Source organism: Pseudoliparis swirei, chromosome 4, assembly GCF_029220125.1.
Source record: "Pseudoliparis swirei isolate HS2019 ecotype Mariana Trench chromosome 4, NWPU_hadal_v1, whole genome shotgun sequence".
In the NCBI taxonomy this organism is placed as follows: domain Eukaryota; kingdom Metazoa; phylum Chordata; class Actinopteri; order Perciformes; family Liparidae; genus Pseudoliparis; species Pseudoliparis swirei.
Genome location: NC_079391.1, coordinates 18,209,690 through 18,233,649, shown reverse-complemented (window position 1 = coordinate 18,233,649; position 23,960 = coordinate 18,209,690). Strand labels below are relative to the sequence as shown.

The 23,960-nt window shown below is 44.3% G+C and overlaps 1 protein-coding gene across 4 annotated transcripts; it reads right to left on the bottom strand.

The window, feature by feature from the left end:
* Positions 1-141: 141 nt before the first annotated feature.
* On the bottom strand, positions 142-22,303 carry fn1b (fibronectin 1b). Of its 4 annotated transcripts, none has more exons than XM_056412030.1 (45): positions 22,020-22,303; positions 21,619-21,744; positions 21,176-21,313; positions 20,680-20,811; positions 20,127-20,264; positions 19,900-20,046; positions 19,622-19,810; positions 19,243-19,425; positions 18,706-18,882; positions 17,999-18,154; positions 17,767-17,895; positions 17,494-17,637; positions 16,185-16,306; positions 15,196-15,364; positions 14,931-15,107; positions 14,439-14,567; positions 14,249-14,338; positions 13,964-14,158; positions 11,506-11,784; positions 11,136-11,399; positions 10,947-11,041; positions 10,550-10,718; positions 10,290-10,376; positions 9,939-10,130; positions 8,873-9,151; positions 8,495-8,686; positions 8,291-8,380; positions 7,431-7,697; positions 7,196-7,312; positions 6,936-7,097; positions 6,686-6,841; positions 6,459-6,575; positions 5,637-6,094; positions 5,459-5,546; positions 5,183-5,362; positions 4,978-5,067; positions 4,349-4,537; positions 4,036-4,125; positions 3,157-3,611; positions 2,899-3,037; positions 2,292-2,453; positions 2,063-2,188; positions 1,865-1,971; positions 1,647-1,736; positions 142-518 (listed from the first exon to the last, which is right to left on the bottom strand). In XM_056412030.1, exons 1-45 carry the CDS (start codon positions 22,159-22,161, stop codon positions 441-443), a joined length of 7,401 nt encoding a protein of 2,466 aa, XP_056268005.1. In that variant the 5' UTR covers positions 22,162-22,303; the 3' UTR covers positions 142-440. The 4 variants fall into 4 exon arrangements, with proteins under 4 accessions (XP_056268005.1, XP_056268007.1, XP_056268006.1 ...); XM_056412032.1 differs by having other exon boundaries at positions 3,157-3,338; XM_056412031.1 differs by having other exon boundaries at positions 8,873-8,920.
* Positions 22,304-23,960: the final 1,657 nt, after the last annotated feature.

Here is a 23,960-nt window from a genome sequence, read left to right as displayed (position 1 = left end):
AAAAGCACAATTTAAGAGACAATTTAAACAATAACTACATTGACATTCTTTAACACAGTGCTTACTTTCTGACAGTTTCTGCTCCTATCAAAATGTGTTTCTGAATATTTAAATGGACAAAATGTCAAATTGAGAAGTATATAAACCTGATTGGCGACAAGGCCTATATTGCTTTTATTGAAGTACACACAATTCTGAGGGTCATGTTACACAAAGGAAATAGCGGGAGTCTTCATTTTACAATAGAGCATGCATTTCGAGACTTGCTATTCAGTGAAAAGACCGGCTTTAGAGGAGAATCTCTTTGATCAGGCAGCAGGGCAGTGTAACAGATTTGTCAGAAAGTGATAAGGCAGTTAGTTTAGTTGCAGACGGGATGCTTTTTAATTGGTGAGACAGTGTCAAATTGGTTGAAAAAAGAGCAAAACATGTTCATAGCTTTACTCCAGAGGACTTTGAGGAGCGTGTGCGTCTGCCAGCAGGTCAGGTCGGAGGCACTCAATGGGGCAATGAATATTCTGGAGGGAGAAAGGAACAAGGTAAGGTCACATGTCTAGGGACCGTGCAAACAATCCTGTATTGTCATAACATTTATTCACTCTGTCAGTTTCCCAAGTGACCTCTGTTGTTAATGTGTGGGTCCATGTGTGTGTCTGGATGTTTTTTGGCCAGATTTGTTTGACAGTGACAGCACCTTCGATCCAGTCAAAAAACTTAACAGATGTGTAGATCAAAGTGAAGGTGGAGTTCTTGTCTGCGAGTGTGTGTGTGTGGAACATGGCGGCGTCGCAAACGTGCAGGATGCACAAACTTTACAGATGTGTTGAAGGCGGTCAGAAGGTCAGGAGTTAAGACGGGCCTTCTGCGTGCTAGACGCGCGTGTGTCTGGAGACAAGATATCGTTGCCTGGATAGTGTCGCGAAACATTACAGATGTGTGGTTGAGATTATAAGGAAGGTCGAGTGAAGAACGGTTTGGTCTGAGCAAGGGCTCCAGAGGTAGGTGGTTAGGAAGCAGGAAAGGGGCCATCGCACCGTACACTTTATTCTTGGCCCAAGTTGGTTTGATTGTGGAATCAAAAACATCATACAGTATTATAGAATATCATAAAATGTCACAAATAAGTCACAATAATGTATGTTGTAAAAATGTCACAAGAAGGGAATTGTATAGTAAATCATAGAATATCACAAAAGTGTGAAACAAAACTCACAGAAAAGTCATAGTATGTCATTAAATCTGTCAGAAAAAGTCATTAGATAGTATGTTGTAAAAAGTAGTCATAGTAATCCATTAAAATAGCATGGTGTAGTATATAAAAAGGCAAAAAGAAATGTATAGATCATTATGGCATCAAAGATATATCATAAAAAGTCATATGCCACACAAATTTTAAAAAATAAAGAAATTAATTATATAGTGTGACATTAAAAGGGTCATAATAAACTTTATGTATTCATAAAAGGGTTTTTAAAACATAGTGTATGTCATGAAAATTAGATTTATCGGATGCCATCAACATGTTATAAAAAAAGTGATAATATGCAGAACACACTGAGCAATTCCCTGCTCTTAATTGGGAAAGAAAACTAAATAATATTATAATAAAGAAATAATAATAGCTATTTGACATGAATTCCACTCACTTGTAGTTTGTTTCCATAACTCACAGGCTGCAGCAGCAGACTGGCAGCGACATCGCCACCTGGTCTGCGGCAGTTCTCACATCGCCAGCCCTGATGAGACCAAACGTTCACAAGCGCTTCATTTAACTCACAGAATGACCACAAATGAATCACAAGTCAATATATAAATGTATCACTGAACAACAGTGCCGGAGCCAGGCAGGCTTATCATGTCGTACCTGCTGTCCTCCAAAGCACGTGCAGGTGCAGATGGCACCCAGGTACTCCTTCTGCCACTGGTTTCCCACTTGGTAAGTTTTGCCACCATCATAGCACACCGAATCATCTGGATGGGCGTAAATACACGTTTAAATTAAGATGAGACTCCTTCACGTCCTTTTGAAACAGTCATATAATATGTCTTCAGGAGGCCTTACGCGGTTCACACTTGAACTCTCCTTTGCCATTTCCCAAGCAAGTACAGCTCATCAAGTGATCATTCTCTGCGCGGCGGTCCCACTTCTCTCCAATGCGGTAGTTGTTGCCACTGTCATGGCACCACTCTAGTGATGGACAAAGTAATATGTTGAAAAACCAAGGAAAGTATTGTCTAATTCCAGCTCTGCTGCTGTACCTCCGGGTAATACAATTCCTCCAACAACTTACTGGATGAATCACATCTGAAGTGGCCAGTTCCCAGACCCAGGCACCTGCACCACAGCTTGAAGCCCGTCTCAGACATCCGCTCCCATTCCCCGCCAACATCGTGGAAGGTGGAAGTAAAGGCGTCGTAACACGAGTCCTTAGTGGAGGGCACTCGATCTGGGACTGGTGGGAAAACACAGGAAAACAATGTGCATCAGCCACTAGTGACTTGAAGATTGATTAACTGCCATTCCAACAGGATCAACTTCTTTTGGACCATGATGTTTTTTTATTCAGTTGCTTATTAATAATTATATGTCAGTCATAAGTGGACAAACTAAAATGTGAAAACTTCTCAAGGGAACCTTTTTCCTGAGGTTTCATTGTATTAAAACACAGTGGCATAAATAAAATAATCATTTATGGACTTCATTTAGGGGAGGCTTGTGAGGCTCTGTCAATTGAAGGTACTATTTTTGCAAAGTGAAAAATCCTTTAGTTGATCATATAAAACAATGTTTTCTGCCACCGAGGTGAATAAAGGCTCTTAATCAGCAAAAGTTGCTTTACACTGAATTTGACTCTGTCCCGCCCACTTAGGACACAGCAGTTGCTGTCGGGGGCTTACCTGTGCTCCCGGCAGTGACGATCTGCTCCAGTATTTTGTGTTTGAGCGCCCCCATTATAGCCTCCACAATAACATTATAGTTTTCTCCGGAGGAGAGTCCAATCAGGGTAGCAGTAGTGGCTGTGCCTGGAAGGCGGACCTGGACAAATAAAGAGAGACCACGTCAGATGAGACCATTCCTCTAATATGACTGATCAATTATGCTGAGACGGCATGACGGGCTGGGCTGGACTGGAACCCTTGGCCCTCGTCTCTTACCTGGAACATCTTCTCATCTAAGTGACTGAGGGGATGGCAGGACACCAGGTAGGCGTTGCTCTGCTTGTAAGGCTTCCAGGAGATGGAGGTCCGAGTTTGGGCCTCCTGCGGCACTCCCGTCTCGTTATCAAACAAAGAGCCAATCGGCAGGTTCAGTTTCAGGATGGGCAGTCTGCGGCCCTCTGCATCAGGAAGGGGCACAAAGACCAGGGGCTCATGGACTTGCCCATAGGGAGACTGTGGGTTGCCACTGTTCCCATTATATCGGTTGTTGTCTCTGTTGTTGTTGTTGAACTCTGTGTACTCCACATTCTGGCTCTGGCCTTCATGCCCATCCTGGCCATTGTTGCCCACTACCTGGACTGTGTTGTCCAAGTCTGTTTCAGGCACATCCAGCCTGTCATCAATACCTCCGGGGTTGTGGGGCAGAGGCAAGAGAAGCAAGGAGTCTGGTTCTGAGCGGGAGAGACGGTTAGGGAAGCGAGCAGGTTAGACATGGGGGGGTTAAGCAGAGCTGCAGTGACGTATCTCAGCCAACACGAGGCAACGGATGTGCAGCATTGCTGGGCTACTTCTCCACGGCAAAGTGGGTCTTAATGCAGTATTACGCACACACAAGTTATTTTGAATGGCATTTCTAGATGCATTCAAATAAAAAATGTATTATTATTATTGTTTTAGGAGAGCTAACGTTGACTGACTGCACATTTTATTTCAAAGCCTCTGAGCTGTTGCAGCGAGGCATTTTGATTCAGCTGAGCAGGTTGAAGCTGCCATTCAAAACCTTACATTTTAATGAATATCGAGCCATAACTCATCTGACATCACCCTGACCATCACATGTGTCACTGTACAGAGCAGAAGTCTGATAACACTCACGAGTCCTGATTCTGCCCACCAGAGGTGTGCTCCTCTGTGTGTTCTGGATGGCAATGATCTTGATGATGTACTCGGTGGCTGGTCTCAGGCCTGGGGAGAGAAGCAGTTATCATATCGTGGAATGAGTTGTGATTACATGTAAAATAATGATATTACCGGTAGAGCCTGTATCAAAATGGAAATAAAAAATAAAATGCCCAGTAGCCAAATTAAATAAGCAAAGGTGTTGTTTCAGTGACAAAACAAGCGCTATACAATATCTCCAGTGGCAATACAGCTTTTAGGGATAATGGACCAGTTGACAAGGGCATACCAGATACGGTGGCGTAGTTTTGGCCGGCGTGGGGTCGTGGGTTGAGCTCTTGTGGTGCTCCTCCTGACTCTTCATAGGTGACATAGTATCCTGTGATGTGTGTGGCAGGTGGCTGCCAGGTGAAGGAGATGGAGGTGGGGGTCAAAGATGTGAACTGGAGGTTGGTGGGGGCCTGGACCACTGCTTTAGCTAAGGAGAAAAACATCACCTTAGATCAGCTGATTGCTTGTTGCATTGTGGGTACCTTGCCAGTTATAGTTGTGATTTATGTCTAATGCTACAGCTGCAGTTCTCATTTCAATTAGTTTTTTAAGACCTGACTTACACGAGTAATCCACTGATTTAAACATGTCAAACTCCCAGTGAAAATTTTTACATAATTATCATAAATAATGCTGCAGAAACTGAGATATAATTGGGAAAATGTCTACTGTGGCTGCATTTAACTTGTACTATAAATACAGGATGTACTGTATGCAATGATTTAGAGAGATAACGCTCTAGCAACTACGTGTAGATCAACATTTATGGATGTAAAATAAATCAGATTTAGATTGAAGGTCACTTTGTAAATCATGTAACATTTTCACAATAAAGCAGGAAGATATGACACAGATGGGCATGTTTACCTGTTGTGATGATGAGAGTAAATGGGTCGCTCTTTGTGTCGTGCTTAAGAGTATACAGGTGAACAGAGTATGTTGTGTCTGGCTGCAGACCTGAGGGGGAAGAGAAAAAAAGATTTTTTTAAATTTGTTAAATCACACTTCCAATACTTCTGTAAACCTGTTTCCATGGTTTTAAAGGTGTGTTTATCAAGTCAGTCTGTTGTACCTGTGAGAGTGTAGGTGTTTGTTTCTCCTGGGATGGTACTGCTAATGGTGGGGTGCGAGCCACTGAGGGGCGTGGCATCAATGAGGTAACCAGTGATGGTTTCAGCCTTGGAGCGCCAGGTCAGAGTAAAAGAAGAATCCTTCATGTCAGAGATGCGCACACGCCGAGGAGGACTTACATCTGCATTGAGGGGGAAAGAAAACGGACATTGAACAGAGCAGTGCATAACGACTGGTGATAACTGGAAAAGTGTTCATTTATGGTGCAGCCAGTCACCTTCCAGTGTGGTTGTCTCTCCATCCAGAGGCCTGCTAGTGACGGAGTTCTTCAGAGCATAGACATGTATCTCATATGTGGTCGCCACCTACAACATACAGACAGACAGTTGATATTTAATCACTGACCGGCTGACTGAATACATCCATGTAAATACTGAGATAAGAATTTGTGTTACCATGAGCCCTGGGACGACAACGCGGGTGGTGTCCGGAGCAACGTTCATCTCTTTGGTGGGGCCGTTGATGTTTTTGGGGTTGACGACCATGCGGTAGCCTGACAGGCGTGCATTGGGGGCTCGCCATGACACGGTGAAGGTGGATGGGCCGACATCTGAGACCGTCAGGTTGGTCGGAGCAGGGATCACTGTGGCCTGGGTTCCCACCAAAGGTGTGCTGGGTGTGCGTCCATGGAGGGCGATGACTTTGACAGTGTACTCTGTTCCGGGGCGAAGGTTCCTCAGAACCACAGTGTTCTGGTCTCCTCTGGGAGCTGGAAACAGGTCCCTCTCTCTATCTTCTGAGCTGGAGTACAGGACGCGATATGATGTCACTGTGCCGTCAGGACTGTCCCAAGTGATGCGCATGGAGTTGGAGTCGATGTCAGTAAAGGTCAGGTCCTTGGGACGGTCCATAGCTGCAGGATGGGAGGAAGACAGGGGGACTTTCTGTCAGCTTTGAGCTGTTGTTTTCAATGAAGGACGTTCACTTCTCAGGCTATGAAGACATCTTAAAGTGAGATTGATGTTTGAGAGGAGACACAAGCATCCAGAAGGAATCCAGCTGGGGAACGTTTACCTAATACCCCATCTTGATTATGAAACTAGTTTTCTCACTCACATGAAATCAAGGAAAGTAATCAGTAAGACATAAATGAGACGCCTGTAACCCGATACATGTAAATAACATCAAAATTATTGATGGAAAATAAATTGCATCACTTCTGCCAAAACAATCCCCTGATTGAGAAAGATGAAGTCTTTTTTCAGAGTCAAACTAACCAGTGATTGCATTCTCCACCACGGGGGAGGAGGGTTGTCCATCGTTGCCCAGGGCATAGACACTCACAACATACTCAACAGTGGGCATCAGACCTGTGAATGTCATCTGAGTCTGATCTGTAACAGAGGAGCAGAAGAGGAGCCACTGAGATGAGCATACGGGGTTGGAAAAAATATGAAATGCTATATATGAAATGGAGACGGCAGCTTCCTTCAGGCTGACTTACCAGGGGCTACCACCTCAGAGTAGGATGGCCCCAGGCCATTTTTGGGGACGCTGGTGATTCTGTAGCCTCTGATTGGTCCCTGAGCAGGAGACCAGCGCACTGTGAGGGCGTTGTCACTCACATCAGTCAGTTTCATGTCAGTGGGGGACTCGGTATCTGGAAGACGGACGGACACATAATGGGATTTAGATTTTGTTTCACCATTCAACACTTTTCAGACCAGGAATACATGTTTTCCACGTTGCTGTACCAGTCTTGTGCGTGATGTAGATGGGGGTGTTGGAAGCGGGGCTGTCCCCTCTTCCGGTAACAGCATACACCGTGATGGTGTAGTCAGTACCGGGGTTGAGACCGGTGACGGTGGCGGTGGTCTGAGTGCCTGGGATGCTGAACTCTTGAGGAGCCTCACCACCTAGAAGGAGAGCGAAGAAGAGCCGAGTGTAACGTTACAAATATTGTTGACGATAAGAGGAAACTATTACTGCCGAGACTTAAAGCACATGTACAGACGTGTGCCTCCGTAGGTGATCCTGTAGATCTTCACTGTGACAGAGGGGGCGTCCCAGCGAATGGTGATGCTGGACGGGGTGGACGATGTCACCTGCAGGTCAGTGGGAGCATCGGAGACTGGAGAGGATTAGAAGACACACATTAAAAATAAACAAGTATGGTCAAAATTCAGCTAATTAGTTTCACTAAGAGAAGTAAAGGAGAGGTTGTAGTGGAAACCAGTAAAGAAACTCACTGGTGGCCTGTGTGCCAGTCAGAGGATGACTCTCCTGATTGTTGTTGACAGCGTACACAGAGACCAGATACTCTGTCTCTGGTGTCAGTCCGGTCAGAGTGAAGTGGTTCCTGGATGGGGGCAGCCTCTCGTCCTTCGACCGCCCGCCGCTCGTCTTCTGAAAGTTGATGCGGTAGCCGCTGATAGCAGCGGTCGGAGCCAGCCAGTGAACGGTGAAGGAGTTGGTGCGAATGTCGGAGAAGTCCAAGCCGGTGGGGGAGTCCAGAGCTGCAGGGAAAGGTATTAGGAGAGAGACTTTAAACTACATGCAATAATAATGACAATTGCACCATTGTAGCAGAGGGGTTGTTGACTTGGACTGTCATAATCCAGTGGCCCCGAAACAGATCATTCAAACACATGGCTCAGAATTACCAGCATGAATATCTATTATAAGATTTTTATTTAATGGGCTAACAACACAAATAACATTCAAATATAGAATAACATTTGTAGACACTAACATGTATAAACATCAACTATCTAGTCTCATGTTTAAGACTAATTTAAGATAACCCAGGAATAAAAACTAAGCACATTTTCATATACATATTGTTTCTCTTTTAAATGAACAAGAAATAATTAATTAAATATGATATGTATTTTCTCTATTTTGTTCTGTTCAAAAGCAGAGAAATCTTAGTTGCTGTATTATTCCAAATTTAAGCCGATTTTTAATGCAGTGATTTTTGATGCGTGTTGTTTTGGTCGTCAAATTTGCTATGTTTAAAAACAAAATAGTTCATGTAGATATTGCCTCATTTTTATGGAATGGAACATCAAACACGACAGAAATGGAAATTAACCACTGTCATACTCACTTGTCCTCTGGGTCCCTGTGGCTGGTTCACTTACTCGTTCACCGTACACACACTCAACACTTATACGGTACTCAGTGTTGGGAAGCAGGTCTATATGGAAATGGCGAGATACGCATACGTTAGAATGGCGTGACATGGAGCACTGCAGAGAAAAACAACTCATATTGGACTCTCTGTTAGACACTTTGAAACTGGTTGTCTTACTCTCCAGCACGAAGGTGTTGGTGGCTCCGCCAACATTAACCTCTTTGATGTCGTCGTCTGTGGCTGTGGGATGGTAACGGATGACAAACCGAGAGATGTCGCTCGGTGTGGCGACATGAGGGACTGCCCATGTCACCCTGATGTGGTCAGGACCCACCCCTCTAAACTGCAGGTTGGTGGGAGCTGGAATAGCTGTAAGAACGAGGGGTTGAAAGTTATAGCTAACACATGAAAGAGGTTAATTGAATAAAAGTAGATTTATAATGACAAAAGAAGAACATTTTGAAATATACTACAGTGCTCGAGTTAATTATGTGTGTTAATAAAAGTGTTGTTTAATGTGGCTTCATCACAGATGGAGTGGAAGAGTTAAATCACCAGCTTGTGTTTGCTTTGTGTATACGGTCGGCTCGCTTTCCCCTTCCTCTGTAACAGTGAAGATACTGATGTCATAGTCCACGCCGGGCTCCAAACCACGAATTGTGTAATAACCAGCAGATGCTTCCACCATATCTTGAAAAATTGGCAAGCTCTCGCCTGACGTTACCACCGTTATCCGGTAACCAGTAATGGTAGTATAAGTCAGAGGGATCCAGCGCAGGCCGAGGGTGGTGTCAGTAATGTCGACAAAGACAATGTGACTTGGCGCGGGGATGTCTGAAAGGGTTCGGTCAGTTGCAAAGATCCAAGCAAAGTTAGAGAGACAGAAAGACCCAATCGCCATAACAAGTACATTAGTTATATGATTGCATTCCCAATAAAGCAGTCAGAGATCCAGAGTAGACAGTAGCCATGCTCGGTAGAGAAAACTACAAATTACTGAAGTCAATAGACAATTCACACTTTGTTATGAATAAAACAGTGATTAATTATACTGCTCTGTGCATGCTCAAAACTATTTATTTATTTCCCAATTAATAAACATGACCTTCATGCAGGGTTCAAATCATCATGTTAGTAATAGGTTACGAATATTAAACAATATATTCTTTACAAAGGGCTCATTGTAACAAAGCCACAGAGAATAGAGCCCAGCTCTGCAGCTCCATGGATCCTTTTAGTCGATGTAAAAAAAAATCTGAGCTGTGTCACTTAGATTGTGGTTTTGTTATTATTCTGCTACCGAGTGGCCCAAAATCCATTACTGCAGCTTCATGAATGTATTCAAGCTTTTTTTTTTCTTTTGAAATGGTGCCACTTTCAGAAAGAATGGATACGTAGGGTAAAGGTCTCAGCATGAAGAGCAATACACTGTAAGGGTGGGAATATTGAGAATATTACTGTAATGACAGGAAGTGAAGGACTGGAGTTGGCTCCAGTTTGACTTCAACCCAGCCTCTAAAGGCACATTCCTCTTATTCTTTTATTCCTCTGTCACACAGATACAACAAAGGTATGTTTGATGCCAATTAACATGTGTGAATGCTCTCCTAGTGAATCCTACCTGGTGTGACAATTGTGGACACGGGCACACTTTCCAAATGGCCCTTGGTAGTGAAGACACTGATGTTGTACTCGGCCCCCAGATTCAGGCTCTCGAGCATGCATGAGGTTTGATCTGCAGGGACAAACTCTTCCAGGGTGTTCCCTCGCTGGCCGGTGGTTGGTGTGCTTGTCACTCTGTAGCCTGTGATGCCTGCAGAGGGTGGAGGAACATGACAAATATAGAGGTCAAAAGGAAATACCCAGAAGAGACATTTTTCCTGGTGAAAAGAAATACTATTCAAAGGCCAAGGTCGAGACTTGGTGAAATCCAATGAGCAGTCAGTGCGTGGGGAGCACAGTCAATATTTACCTGGTGTTTTGGAAGCTACCCAGTGGACAGTGAGATCTCCTGTTGCGGGGTTGGACTCCACTCGCAGGTCAGTGGGAGGAGACATGGCTGCAAGGAAAGGAAAGCAGATTATGACACAAGCATGAGAAACTTGATTCAATGCAGCGGTGACTTCTCAAACAAACTCAAGAATAGTGCGATGTGGGCCCACAGCTGTATCAACTCCAACTGTTGATCAGTTACACAACTTATTTTATTGTGAAAGTGAATTGGATACGCACAAGTGACAACATTGCGGGTGATGGGGTTTCCACGGTTGCGTCCGTTGAAGATGGGCTGAACGCTGTAAGTGTACTGAGTCCCAGGAATCAGACCGGGAATTTGAATAAGCCCAGAGTCAGAGGTCTCTTGTCTGGGAGACTCGCCTTCCTGGCTGGGGAGCACAGACAGCTGGGGGAAGGAGGCAGAGATCAGAAACCTGGAAAATATAATTTATGACAACCTGGGAGAAGCACCACAAGAGGTGAACCCGATGTAGATACATTATCACCTTGTAAAGTTGATGGCATCTGGGAGGAGCCTCCTTCACATTACACATAGTGGTTAGACCCATTAAAAATATGAAAATAATGATTGGGCAGCTTTAATTAAGTTTTTTAAGAAGATGAAGTTGTCTACCTTGTAGCTGAACCTACGAACAGGTATCCAGGTGATGGTGATGGAGCTGTCAGTGACATCAGTGTTAAAAGCAGGAGCATTTCCCATCTGAGGAGCTGTGAGGAGGACAGAGTGAGGGGAAGTACAATTAATTTAATTCCAACAATTTAACCTTCTCTCTTCAGATGCTGTGTTTCTCTAAATACTGACAGGTGGTAAAGTCTGTCGAGACGCCTTCGCTCAGCTCATTGTCAAGTTCTGAGTGCAGGATGGCCGTGTACTTCGTCTCTGGACGTAAATTCTTTAAAGGGTACTGTGTGACGCCGCTAGGGATCCTCTTCTCAACGGGGTTGGAGCCCTTGATGCTCAGGAAGAGACGGTAGCCACTGACGATGGTGCGGGGGGCCTCCCAAATGACCATGACACTGTTGTGGCCAATGTCAGTGAAGCGCACATCACTGGGAGAATCCGGTTCTGGAGGGGATAAAAAAGATTTTTGCATTTGTAAGGCAGAAAGTTTCTCATCTTTCATACATTACTGTGATCCAACTCAGACTCCTTTGTCCATGGCGGTACTTACTGGTCCACCTTTCTCCCATCAGGGGCTTGCTCTCCACTCCACCATTGATGGCGTAGATGTAAAAGCGGTACAGTGTGCCCGGCTGCAAGTGGGTGATATCAGCATATGCGTTGGGGGAGAAAGGCAGCTGCAGGAGCCTCGTCTCAGAGCCGTCAGGTCCAATGGGGGTGAAGTGCACCCTGTAAGCGGTAACCTCGCTGGGTGGACCGGTCCAGGTGATGGTGATTTTCATATCAGTCACCTCGTAGAACTGCAGGTCTGTGGGTGCCGGGACATCCTCTGTGGACAGGAAGTGGGAGATCAGTCAGAATCGGTCCTTAAGATACCCTTCGGAGTTTTTGAGTCGGTCCTCATTCTGACACTGAACGTAAACATAATTTTATAAAAGACTCCACATGGCCCCTTTAAGTTAGCTGCACTGCATAGGGTTAACATTCTAAATACAGCAATATAATCTAAAACTTTCATTGTGTCCGATTTGCAAACATCTGGGTAAAAGTGCAATAAGATAAGACTTTAACAATTTACAAATATCCACAATAAATACACAATAAACACTCAGATAAAGAAAATATGAGAGAAACGAGAAACAAGACAAAGACAAAGTTCAAACAAATTCATTATCAAACTAGAACGGGCACTCGGTAGAGCGCATACCTTCACATATCACAAGATTGGGCATTGAATTATGAACATGTTGGCATTAGTTGCATGCCAATTGGATAGAAATTGACCGCGCTATGGTAAAAAGAAGATTGTGACCTTTTCATGACCTTGACCTTTGACCCGATCGATCCCATAATCTAATCAAATGGTCCCCGGATAATAACCAATCATCCCACTGAATTTCATGCGATTCGGTTTAATACTTTTTGTGTTGTGCGAATAACACGCATACAAATAAATAAATAAATACACGGCGATCAAAACATAACCTTCTGCATTTTCAATGCGAAGGTAACAATACGTTTTGCCGTGCCAGGCACAAAGATGGATTCAGAAAAGGAAAACATATTTAGGAAATACTGAGGATTTATGAAGTCTGTGCAGTGGCGGGCCGTCAGGGCCAGCAAGGCCTTCTCTGCTGGCCTAAACATCATCAGAATATATATTTTTTTCTAAATATATTTCCCCACAAATATGTATTCAATTATTTCCCAGAGTAAGAGTTATTCTCTTAATTTCATAGCGTTCCTCTTGGTTGCGCTGCTGCCAGCGCCAGGTTGAGATTTGGAGGGCTGGTCTTTATGTTAGATCTTTTATCCAATCATATTCAGCCATCGTGTGTTGCCAGGGGGCTAACATCTGCCCTTAGGCCTTCAGAATCAACATTGAAGGCGCTGGTAGCTTCAAGTGAATGGGAATGACGATGTTGTGTCAACCAATCAGCTTTAGAGTTGGCTCCTGTAGGCCTTCTAGAAGGCCCCGGAAGCGGCACAGGAGCAGCGAGCAGGCGGAGTGCTGCACGTCTTTTGATTGGATTACCAATATTGAGAGGCGGGTCCTATGGGCAGGTAGATGCAAAACCTCAGAACTAGGAAACTGAATTTGATAAAGGAATTAATTCGCGGACTACAAAGCTGTTTTTTCAACCCACAATGGCGGAAGGAGGAGAAGATGTCGATTTGGTCGAGCATATACTTGAAATCTGCTTTGGGTGCGACAATGCCCTGTTTAGTGAACAAACGAGTGCAAGTGACTTTTTTTCTTCTTTTTCTCCGTCCCGATGCGCGCATTCTGCAGCGCGAGACGGAGAGCCGAGAGAAATGACATGCTGTTGTGTAGATACGATCAACATCAGACGGCTGTTTAGTTTAATAAATGAACAAAGACGTGCTATAGAGAAAATGACGGGGGCGGGCCAATTTTTTTTTATGTCATGCGATCTACCAATACTACGCCGTGATCGACGTATTGAGCCCTGGTCAAGAGCCATGATAGTAATAAGAGGTGGATTAATTCGGGTGGGACTGTGTAGGACCTCACTGAAGGCCCAGGCCCCAGGCCCACGGCCCGCCACTGAGTCTGTGTGTGTGTGTGTGGGAGTGGGCTGCACATGCATGGCTGCTTTTCTGTGTTTTAACGTTTTAAGAGTTCATTCAGGGGCCACAGGCTTAAATGACACCAACTAGAATTATAACTCTAAGGGCAGAATTTGACAAAGCAATGTTTTGACAAGCTCAGTCTTTCCCAAACACTAGAAAGCACTTCACAAAGCTGTCTGGCCCTATAAGGAATCTTTAGCCGCAAGTATAAACTTAATCTGCTCTGTTTTCACTGGCAGTAAAAAGACAAAGAAACATAAAAAGAACAATTAACAATCTACAGAATAGAAAAAATATACTGTGAATGTTTTAATAAAACCAAAGAAAATCAATTCGTTTAAGTCGTAAAGCGGTTTGCATTCATTTTGGCCTTTTTATGAACTGAAAGATCATATCTATTTAACTATATGCACCTGGTACAGGGGATCCGGCTGTATTGACCTGTACAAACACAGGCTCACTCTCCTGGTCCTCCTCCACTGCATAGATACTGATGTTGTAAAGCAGACCGGGCAGGAGGTCGGCCAGGGTCACTGAGGTTTCTGAGTCTGGCAGGTTAAGCTCAGTGCTGCTGCCTTCCACTGACGGTGTGTACACCACCCGGTAACCTGGCAGACGCAGACATACAGTTAGACACAGACAAAATACAATTCATATCTTCATCAAACAATTACATTTTGTATAAACCCATTTCCTACCAGTAATAGGAGCCTGAGGCTTGGACCAGCTGATTCTGATGGAGGACTCTCCCACCTCATCGACTGCATGCTGAGCAGGGGTGTCAGGAGCTGGGGAAAGGAAACGAAGAGACACATTGTATTTTGTGTAATAATGTACCTTCATATCGCTTGATGTTATTTTCATGAGAGAAGAGAGGGACTCCCCCACCTGTAGTCTGGGTGGTAGTCAGAATGAGGTTTGGTTGTCCCTGATCTGGGAGCTCATAGACGTTGACGTTGTATCTGCGTCCTGGCAGGAGGTCAACGATGGTGACAGAGGAGGCTGTCCGGGGAACATCTGGAGAAGCAGACAGAAAGTTCATTAATACACGTATCAGTATATGAGGAGGGCTGCTAAATGGCAATATTGGATTGTTAAGATTTACCAGGTATTTAATTTTCTGATTCATTTAAAACAGGCAGACTTTTCTGGTTATTTCCATGACAATATTGATCAAAAGCTTGATTTAAAATGACATATACCACAATAGATGATTTTACCCATATTGCCCATAAATGGAATTGGTGTTGATCACAATTAACATGAAATCAGTCAGAAAATAAAAATAAAAACCACCCAATAAATCGACAACATTTAGTTATTTGGATGTGAGATTATGGAAGAATTCTGGGAGTTTCAGTGACGCTCAAAGGATCTCACCCAGGACTTTGGGCTTGGCCCCGTCCTCACTGAGCTCATACTCCACCCTGAAGCCAGAGATGGTCGAGGAGGCTGACGTCCAGGACACAATGAAGCTGTTTGACGTGATTTCTGTCACAGACTCAGAAGTGTCCACCACCGCAGGAGGCAGGGTCGTCTCTCCCTCCGACGTTTCCACTTGAGAGAAAAAGGCAAATAATGTTCCGATGAAAAATATCTTTACATTTGTGGCATTGGGGGAATGTATACGCTGAGGTTTACTCACAGGAACCGTGGGTCGTGGTGAAATCGAAGCGTGTGACCTCGCGGCGTCCGTAGTGCAGGATGCTGATCAGCTGACCCTCGTAGGTGATGCCTGGACGCAGCCCGCTGATGGTGTAGGTGTGGAGGTGTCCGGGGATGGTGACCTCCCTCCAGGGAGAGCGGTTATTTTTCTACCAGAAAGAATAAAAAGATGAAAGGTTAATGGGTTACAAGCCACAGTTTCAAAACATGAAGCAGACATTTTCTCAACTGCTGTTTTTAAGCTCAAGGGTGGAATCTGAACCTCAGTTGTTGAGCAAACATGGACAAGAATAATTGAAAGTAATATTTTATTCTAAATATGCAAACTCTTTCAGCTGATATCTGGCCATGTATTATGATTGAAAGCTCCAGAAGAGCTACTAAATGGACCTCGTAGAGAAATCGTTTCTCAACTTTGATTTCTTAACTCTTGGTGTCAAACATGAAGCTGTCTTGTAATGAACAATTTGGACAGCCCAGATATTGTAGTTGAATAGAAATATGAGGAAAAATAAGAGAGAATTTACAGGAATCATTCATTAATTCAGAAAACTAAGACTCGGAAACTACATCATGCTTTAGGAGTATTTGCACTCTGTCGGAAAACTACCAAACTGATGAGGGCTTTGCGTAACTTTTCTGTCCAAAATACACAAACCTCTTCAGAGGGGATCTGATCAACTTCAATGAAGCTTCATCAACATTACAACCAGCCTGTCAGTCCTTGAGGTCTTCAAAGAGGAAAAGATGTGTGAGAACAAAAATCCCAGTGAGGGGGATGTTGTTCTTGGCGTCAGTGTGTTTGTGTTAGGCTGTAAAGGGGAGTTCATGTCCCCTCTAATCAACATGTTGTCCATGTTCAAACTTCAGTCAACATTACCACAAGCACTTCAATGTTTGCTCCCCTTTACTAATACCGGTCTCTAAAAGAAAAGGCCATTTCTAACCTGAACCAAAAGAGTGACTCACAATTCTCCATTTGAGGATGTACTGGGTGATTTGAACCGATGAGGGGGGGTTCCACTGAATAGGGTGTGAGTCTGGTTGTTTTCCTGCCTCCGTGATGATCACCTGGACAGGTCTGTGGCCGTCTGAGAAGCAGGAGTAGGAACAGAAAGAGACACAGAACAAAGCTGCTATTAGCAATGAGAAAAGGACCCACTCACTATCAAAGACATACAATGTAACAGTGTTACCTGTAGAGAGGGTGGGTGGACAGTGGCTCCTTTTTGGTGACGCTCTGTCAGTTCGTTTTATGGTTTGGGAACAGAACCAAAACCACCAGACGGTGCTAAACCAGCTCAAACACCCACTGACATCTTACAGACATAACACCGGAGCACTATATTCATCACCGTTGATCAAGCTAACGTATAGCTTTTCAACCCCCGCTCCGCACACACCACTGATGATGTTGAGATGAATGGTGCAACGGACACTCTGCAGGTCGATGTTTCAGGACACACAATGTGCTGCAGTGCAAAGTACCACATGAAGCAACCTCCCCGCTACCAGCATCCCTTTCCCCTCAGCAGGTCAGTAGAACAACACTAGGTGGGGGGAGGAAAAACCTTTGTCCAACTACAAAGACAGGGGGGAATGTGATTGGCAAATACTTCTCCATTTTACAGACTACAAAGTCAAGAAAAACACCAAACCCCCGCTGCCCTGCACTCGCCTGGCAAGTGGACTTTTTATCTCAGTGACGTGTGATGGGAGGACAGGGGTGGGTGAGAGGAAGGAGGGTCGAATAAGTACCCTAAACACAAACACCAACAGCTATGTGACTCAATGGAAAAGCTGCATGAAAGAACTGGGAGGCACTGGAGGTATTCACACTTTACCAATTAGATAATACTTAATTTGCAATTCCCTTTTGGGCTAACCTGCTATCACATGATTACTTTGATTCTGATTGTTTTGAAGAACACTTCCAAATGCAATATTTGTGAAGAAGAAGTGTCTTTCAATCTATGATTTTCAAAGTTTACTTAGTTTACGTATATCGGTAATGGATGTCTGAGAAATAAAGGGTTAAAGTCCTGCTAACTCTAAATATGTGTGTATCATGTCGGTGAGTTATGACTCGGAGGGGGAGGAGTCTGATCAAAACAAAGTCTTCTGATAATTTCTTGTTTTACATTTGTTGCTGTGTGAATAAAATCCTAAAACCATAATATTCAAAAATAGACAGAGGGAACTCGAAAAAGAGCTGTAAACCAACTGAAGTGGAAAGCAGCGTTAAACAGATGGCAATCATAAGATTACTTTTCCTAACCTTGGTAGGTCTGCTGAGGTTCACATCTCATCTCTCCAACCCCTTTGCCATAGCAATAACAGCGGTAGTGGATATTATGGATGACTTTGTCCCACGTATCTCCAATCTGATAGAAAGCTCTTGTCTGTGGCTCCTGACACTGATCTATGTGTAGAAAACAGAGGAAGACGACAGATGTAAAGTGAGACAAAGACGGACAGGACTGTATTTTCCAGATGAACAGAGCATCAGCATTTGTAATGCAGCCGGTGAGATAAAGAGCCACGAACGCACCGAGCGCGTCACACTTCCAGCGTCCACGCCCCTGTCCAAGGCAGGTGCAGTTCATCATGTAGCCCTCGTCGTGGCGCTTGGTGAAGTCCTGGTTTACTTCATAGGACAAGGAATCAACCACACACTGATCTGGACACGGGAAAAAAGTGGCGTGAAGTCAGCGTACCGTATTAATGCTTCAAGACTAATTCGACAGTTTTGTGTCACATCCAAACGGAGTGACCTCTCTGACCTCGCAGCTGTGACTGAGCCACACAGCTCCACTCCCCACGGCCGTTGCCCAGGCATGTGCACTCCATCGCGTGACCCATGACATCATGGCGTTTGTCCCACTTATCGCCTACGCGGTGCATCAGTCCATCGTTGGTGGTACATGACTCCTCATGGGCTGCATAAAGAAAGATGGGAGTAAATAAATACAAAAATAGCACTGCGTGTGTTTGTCCTTTGTCCAGTTAGCCCAGTGTCACCACTCTGCATGGAATCAAATGCTGTAAGTGTAACAGCCCTTATAGAGACATTACTCTCCCATGACCATACACCCCAATGAGTCCCCAATTATCTACAAGTGGCCCATGCAACCCAACAGTCATTAGCATCTATGACAACAAGATGAACTAAAGTCCAAAGCATTTAGAGTGATTACATCCCCCCCAAAAGAAAACATATCTGCAGCATGTTAGTTCAGCATTTGAACATGTCTGACGTTGGCAATGAGACGCATTAACACTGAGGATGAATTGATGTAACGTAACACAAGTTCACCAACTTTCATCTTTCAATTTCTTGTTTTAAACTTTTCTCGAGAAGGAAACTGAATACTCAGTGAGTTAATGATGTTAGACATTGAACTGGCAAGTCTCAAAATGACTGCATGAGGAAAAAGGCAGCCTACACACAATCACACACGCACACACACACACACACACACACACTCACCAGCCATGGGGCAGAATCCAAAGCGCTGTTCTGTGTCGTAGTCATGGGTGGTGCCACACCACCTCATGTTGTCACGGCGCCCGTCGGAGGTGCAGTCAGTGTAGTTGCGTCCACTGTAGAGGAAGGGGAAGTGGCACAGGCCGCCGTTGGAGTTGCCACCTCGTGTTGCCACAATGGCTGGAAGAGAGATGGAGACACTGTATATCACACCATACCACGATGTCAGGGTGTCTTTAGGGTGCGGGGACTGTGATAGACAACATCTGCACCAATAGTCTCTATCTTAAAATGTGGCCATTTTAAAAATCTAAATGTACAACTACCCAGAAAGGGAACTATGATACATTAAGTGAAGTGAATTAATTTACTTATGTTAAAAAAACATTACATTGCAGGTTCTACGGACTTTTTAAAGTTAAGGGAGGGAAATACATTGGCGGTGGAAGTTGTGATAAAAGGACAACATCAGCCCCATATATGGACAAAACCAATGAAAATGGTCACGCACAGGTTTTCATTCCTTTGACTGAGTCTCACCATTCTTCTCAGTACAGAAAGAGTACTGCGGGTCTTTCTCGTAGTCTGAAGATGTCGCGCACCAGAGCTGCCCATCTGTGCGTCCGTCTGAGGTGCAGGAGTAGTACGTCTTTCCCATGAAGACGAACGGGAATGCACACGGCTGGCCGTCAGAGATGCCACCATACGCCAGCTTCCTGGCCTCTGCACAGACCGAGAAAAGGGTTATTATGGCAGGGACAAAGCAGTGTGCGTCGAATAATGGGGATTATTTCAGTGTTATGACATGAATCGGGTGCTCTGAAACTGATTTGATGTCAAGGAAACCCAATCAGAAACATAACAGAAAACAGAGCTCATCATCATAACTCTTCTCTACAGAGACCACTGCTTTACTCACCCCACTCCTGACAGCTGACCCCGTTGCCCAGACAGGTGCAGAGCATCTGCTTGCTGCCCTGGCTTCTGAACCAGCGCTGCCTGTCGTAGTAGGTGGCTCCAGAGTCTGAGCGGCACGTCCCCTCGATATTGTGGTCCGGCAGCACCTGGGCCTGGGACTGGTCGGGGGTCAACACCACCGTACCTGCAGCTGTGTACCAATAGGATGGAAAGAATGTTGAATGTCAGAGAAAAGGGTTTCAGCTAAATCGAATTTGAGCAAGAGTTTGTAAATCTCACTTCGGCCTGCGTTGTGTCTCTCACACTTCCACTCTCCACGACCGTTCCCCATGCACTGACACTGCACGATGTGGCCACTTGTGTCCTTCTTTGACCATGAGTCCCCAATACGGAAGGACTTCCTGGTGTCCTGGTCGTTGCAACGATCTGGTTGGAGAACGACAGTGGTCAGCAGCCGCTACTGGAGAAGGCCAAAGTGTGTGTTCACGTGTTTGTACTCCTCTTACTCCTTGAGGTGCAAGTGATGCGTCCATTTCCCTCTCCCAGACAGGTGCAGTCCAGCATCATCCAGCCTTGGTACGATTTCTCCCAGGTCTCCCCCACGATGTACGATGCCGTAGCGGTGGTGTCATAGCAACGCTCAGCTGCACAGATAACACAAGGGATTAATAGCATCGGCAGTTTGCCATAAGACACCGTGATATCCGATATGAAATCATAGCGTCGGGAGACATAAACCAGGTGAAAATCAATAGCTGTGGTGTATGATGGGCAAAGAGGAGAGGTGTGCTCTCTCACTCGCTAACCTGGTTTGTTCACACTGTTCTGAGGAATAACCCTGTCTATAGGTGTGTGTCTGTGTGTGTGTGTGTGTGTGTGTGTGTGTGTGTGTGTGTGTGTGTGTGTGTGTGTGTGTGTGTGTGTGTGTGTGCGTGAGCGTGCTGAATATACAAGCTGTCATGTTTGAGTTGCAACATTTCACATGTATCTTCATTCCAGAGTTCCCGTGTAAAGTGCTGACGTGCTGGTTTCCCTGCAGGTTTTACATGAAGCCCTCACCCACTGGTTTGCAGGTCCACTCTCCTTTGCCATTTCCGAGACACACACACTCCAGCATGTAGTCAGCCGTGTCATGAGGCCTCTGCCAAGTGTCTCCGATTTTATAGGACATCCCACCTTCATGGCAACGATCTGTAAAGGAGAACATGTATTAAGTTGAATTGGTTTGAACAGATGTCCTTAACCTCCACTGTGACACATGCCCATTATTCAGATTGTATATTTAATCAGTAGCGTACAATTTTGTAAAATGTTCAATTAAAACACCCTGAGGTAATGTTGTGTTTCCAATGCATGGAAGAAGCAGGGAACATAATCCACTGTTCTTTTGTCGAGCTAATAACACATATGATATGATATGATATGATATTCCTTTATTTGTCCCACAGTGGGGCAATTTCAAAAATAACTGGCAAACCAGAAATTATCAAATTCAAATGAGAAATCACTGTCAAACATTTTTATCTGTTTAATATAAAATGTCCTCCCAACTCACTTGCAATGGTGCAGCTGATCTTGCCACGACCGGAACCAATACAGGTGCAGTCCCACATCATCCTGTCCTTGGGTCTCTCGTAGGTTTCACCGACCCGGTATGACCGGTCATTGCTCTTATCATAACAGGACTCCTCCACTGAGAGACACAGAGGGAGCAATGAGTTTGGTATTGTCGTGTGTATTTATACGACTGCGTAACACACTGATAACTTGACAAGAAGTTTACTAAAAATATTCCAAACAAAGTTTTTCTAACTCAGGACTGGTGTCTCAGTCATGGTGTGATTTACGTCTTTTGTGTTGTTGTTGTAATTCACTTGTTGCAATCGACACAAACATTCTGAAGCAAATGGTTTTGCGTTTCCAGATGTGGAAAGTGAGACAGTGAATAAATGTTCTGCTGAGACATTTCTACATGGAACCAGTTGGTCTCTCACTGACCTTCGGGTTTAGTTTTACATTTGATGCCTGCTGCTCCATTGCAGGTGCATATCAGTGTACTCCCCAGGTAGGGCTTCTCCCACTGCTCGTTTATTCTGTGTGAGCGACCGTTTTCCTCACAGCCGACTACAAATCACATCAGAGGAACATATGTCACATAAAGATTGTTACAGATAACATGACCACTGACATTCAGGGCCGATTTGGTTTATCTCAAAATAAATCAAACTATTGCTAGTTCAAATCATTAGGTAATAGGCCTACGTTACTGTTAAGTCATGTATTGATACGACACAAACTATAAATTACGATCTAAACTAAAGCATAACAATAAAATATAACTTTTTTACTTCTAAATTAAACTCAAGACACTTGATGGTTATGGAAGTCCTTGCACCAACCTGGAGAGACGGCCGCTGCGTCCCTGAGCTCAGGAAACACCTGATACTGGCCACTCTGTCGTTTGCTCTTCTTCGGTAAGCCGTGGACTGCGCTGCTTACGCACAGCGCAACCAGTAACCCTGCCAGTGGGCCACCAGTCATTTTGATGGGGGAAAAACGGATTACAAGGTGAAGTAGAAAAAGTTATCAGAACAAGTTTGACAAAAGAAGCATGTGCAGAACTTAAATTCTTCTTGGAGAGGTCTAATCCCTGTCCCTTATTTTCAGATCCTCGCTGCCACTGCGCAGCTGGTGCACCAGACCGAGGAGAGGGGAGCGCGCTGGTTTTATACCCGGACACACCGCTGCAGCCCACTGAAGGGGAGGGATCTGACTGGAGCTCCGGATGACTCGCCCGAGTGTGGGACATTTGACACTCGCCACTTCCCTTTTTGAAGACAGGGAGCCACAGGACAAGGACACACATGAACAGAGAGAGATGAATCCACGTCTGAGGTCACACAGGTCAGCTCAGGTGAGACGGCACCAGGATGTGATGTAGAGGGAAATAGATGTGGACATAACATATCAGAATGACAAACTACAAAGTACACTACAACTCGCTAGAGACACCAATAAAGCGCTATTGCACTATATAATAAATAGTCATATTTTCAGAAGCAAGTCTTTTCTGGGATTCTTTTCTATGAATTTTCAAGAAAATTTACTTTGCAAAATTAACATTTTCAAATCATCAATTAAATGCACTTTATGGCCATTTTAATCACTATAAAAATATGTTTAATGCAAACAACGACACTTGATTTAAAAAAATGTTGCACTTCCAATTTCCAAAACATGGTCAAACTAAACACAATGTGTCACAATCCTAAATATTTTGTGTAGCCATAGTGCTCTGATTTAAATCTTCCCAAATCCCCAAATGACCGCAAGCTCTGGGATTTGTGCAACTGTGTGTATTTGGATCTAAAACAATATCAGGCACTACACCTATAATATGTTGTGTGTTTTCCAAATTCTTTGGGGACCCATGGGGGCTGGTGGCCCCTGCAGCATAAACTTCCTGCTGAAGACAGCAGCGTGTTAATGAATGAGGAAAAGTGTAACTCCAGACTGTCTGAGTTCACAGTTTGGAAATCAAGAACAACAAGAAGGTTTCTTGTTGACTGGCGAGAGAGAGAGAGACAGGAGAGACTAATTCTCTGCTTCGGTGAGCTGAAAGTATTTGTAAACACTGATCACCTGGTAAATTTGGGTAAAGGCGCTTAATTGAATTGAGGCTTTACAATAAGTTAAATAAGTTAAATATTCACTTTTAGGTTATTTTTATGGCAGCACCTTTGTTTTGAATGGATAATTCCAGATATTTAGAATAACATTTAATACATTTTACCCTTCAATTAACCAGCAACATATTATATCTTGCTTTGTACTGCAGCTACTGTGTGAGACCACAATGTAATAATTCCCGTCACAAGCCTTGTGGAACGAGTCGTAACTGAGGGCTGACAAAAATTAAACAGATGGTTTTGGGGAATCGGAGAGAGTAAAGAGCAAAAACACTGTCCTTGTGTTTAAAGTGCAACTGAGTCACAATCTCTCCCGTGTGGAAAAAGCCTCCGCATACTTTCCACTTGTGAAACAGCGCCAAGCTGTGGAGGCTCAGAACACACCACGGTTACAAGCTGCAGAATCTGACTCTTAAAAAAGTGTTATGTCTATGTTCAATGATGTTATGCAACACATGTTCCCTTAATTGTGTACGCATGCAGTATCGAGGAGGAATTGGTGTAAAAGAACTTATAAATATTTGTGTGAATGTATTTGGGGTATGACTTAATTTCCTTATCCGTTTGGTCTCATGATGAGATTTATGAGCTGTCTCGGTGAAAGTCTTTGGAAAGCGGCCTGGCTTCTATCAAAGTGATTAATTTCTTCTC

What these genes read in the sequence shown, in the direction of transcription:
- fn1b (XM_056412030.1), bottom strand. Translation starts at nt 22,161, where the DNA reads ATGACTGGTGGCCCACTGGCAGGGTTACTGGTTGCGCTGTGCGTAAGC. An exon ending in GGCCAAGCCCAAAGTCCTGG is followed by an intron (nt 14,568 to 14,930) that starts GTGAGATCCTTT and finishes CTGCTTCTCCAG; the next exon opens with ATGTTCCCCGGACAGCCTCC. An exon ending in TTGTCGTCCCAGGGCTCATG is followed by an intron (nt 5,547 to 5,636) that starts GTAACACAAATT and finishes TGTATGTTGTAG; the next exon opens with GTGGCGACCACATATGAGAT.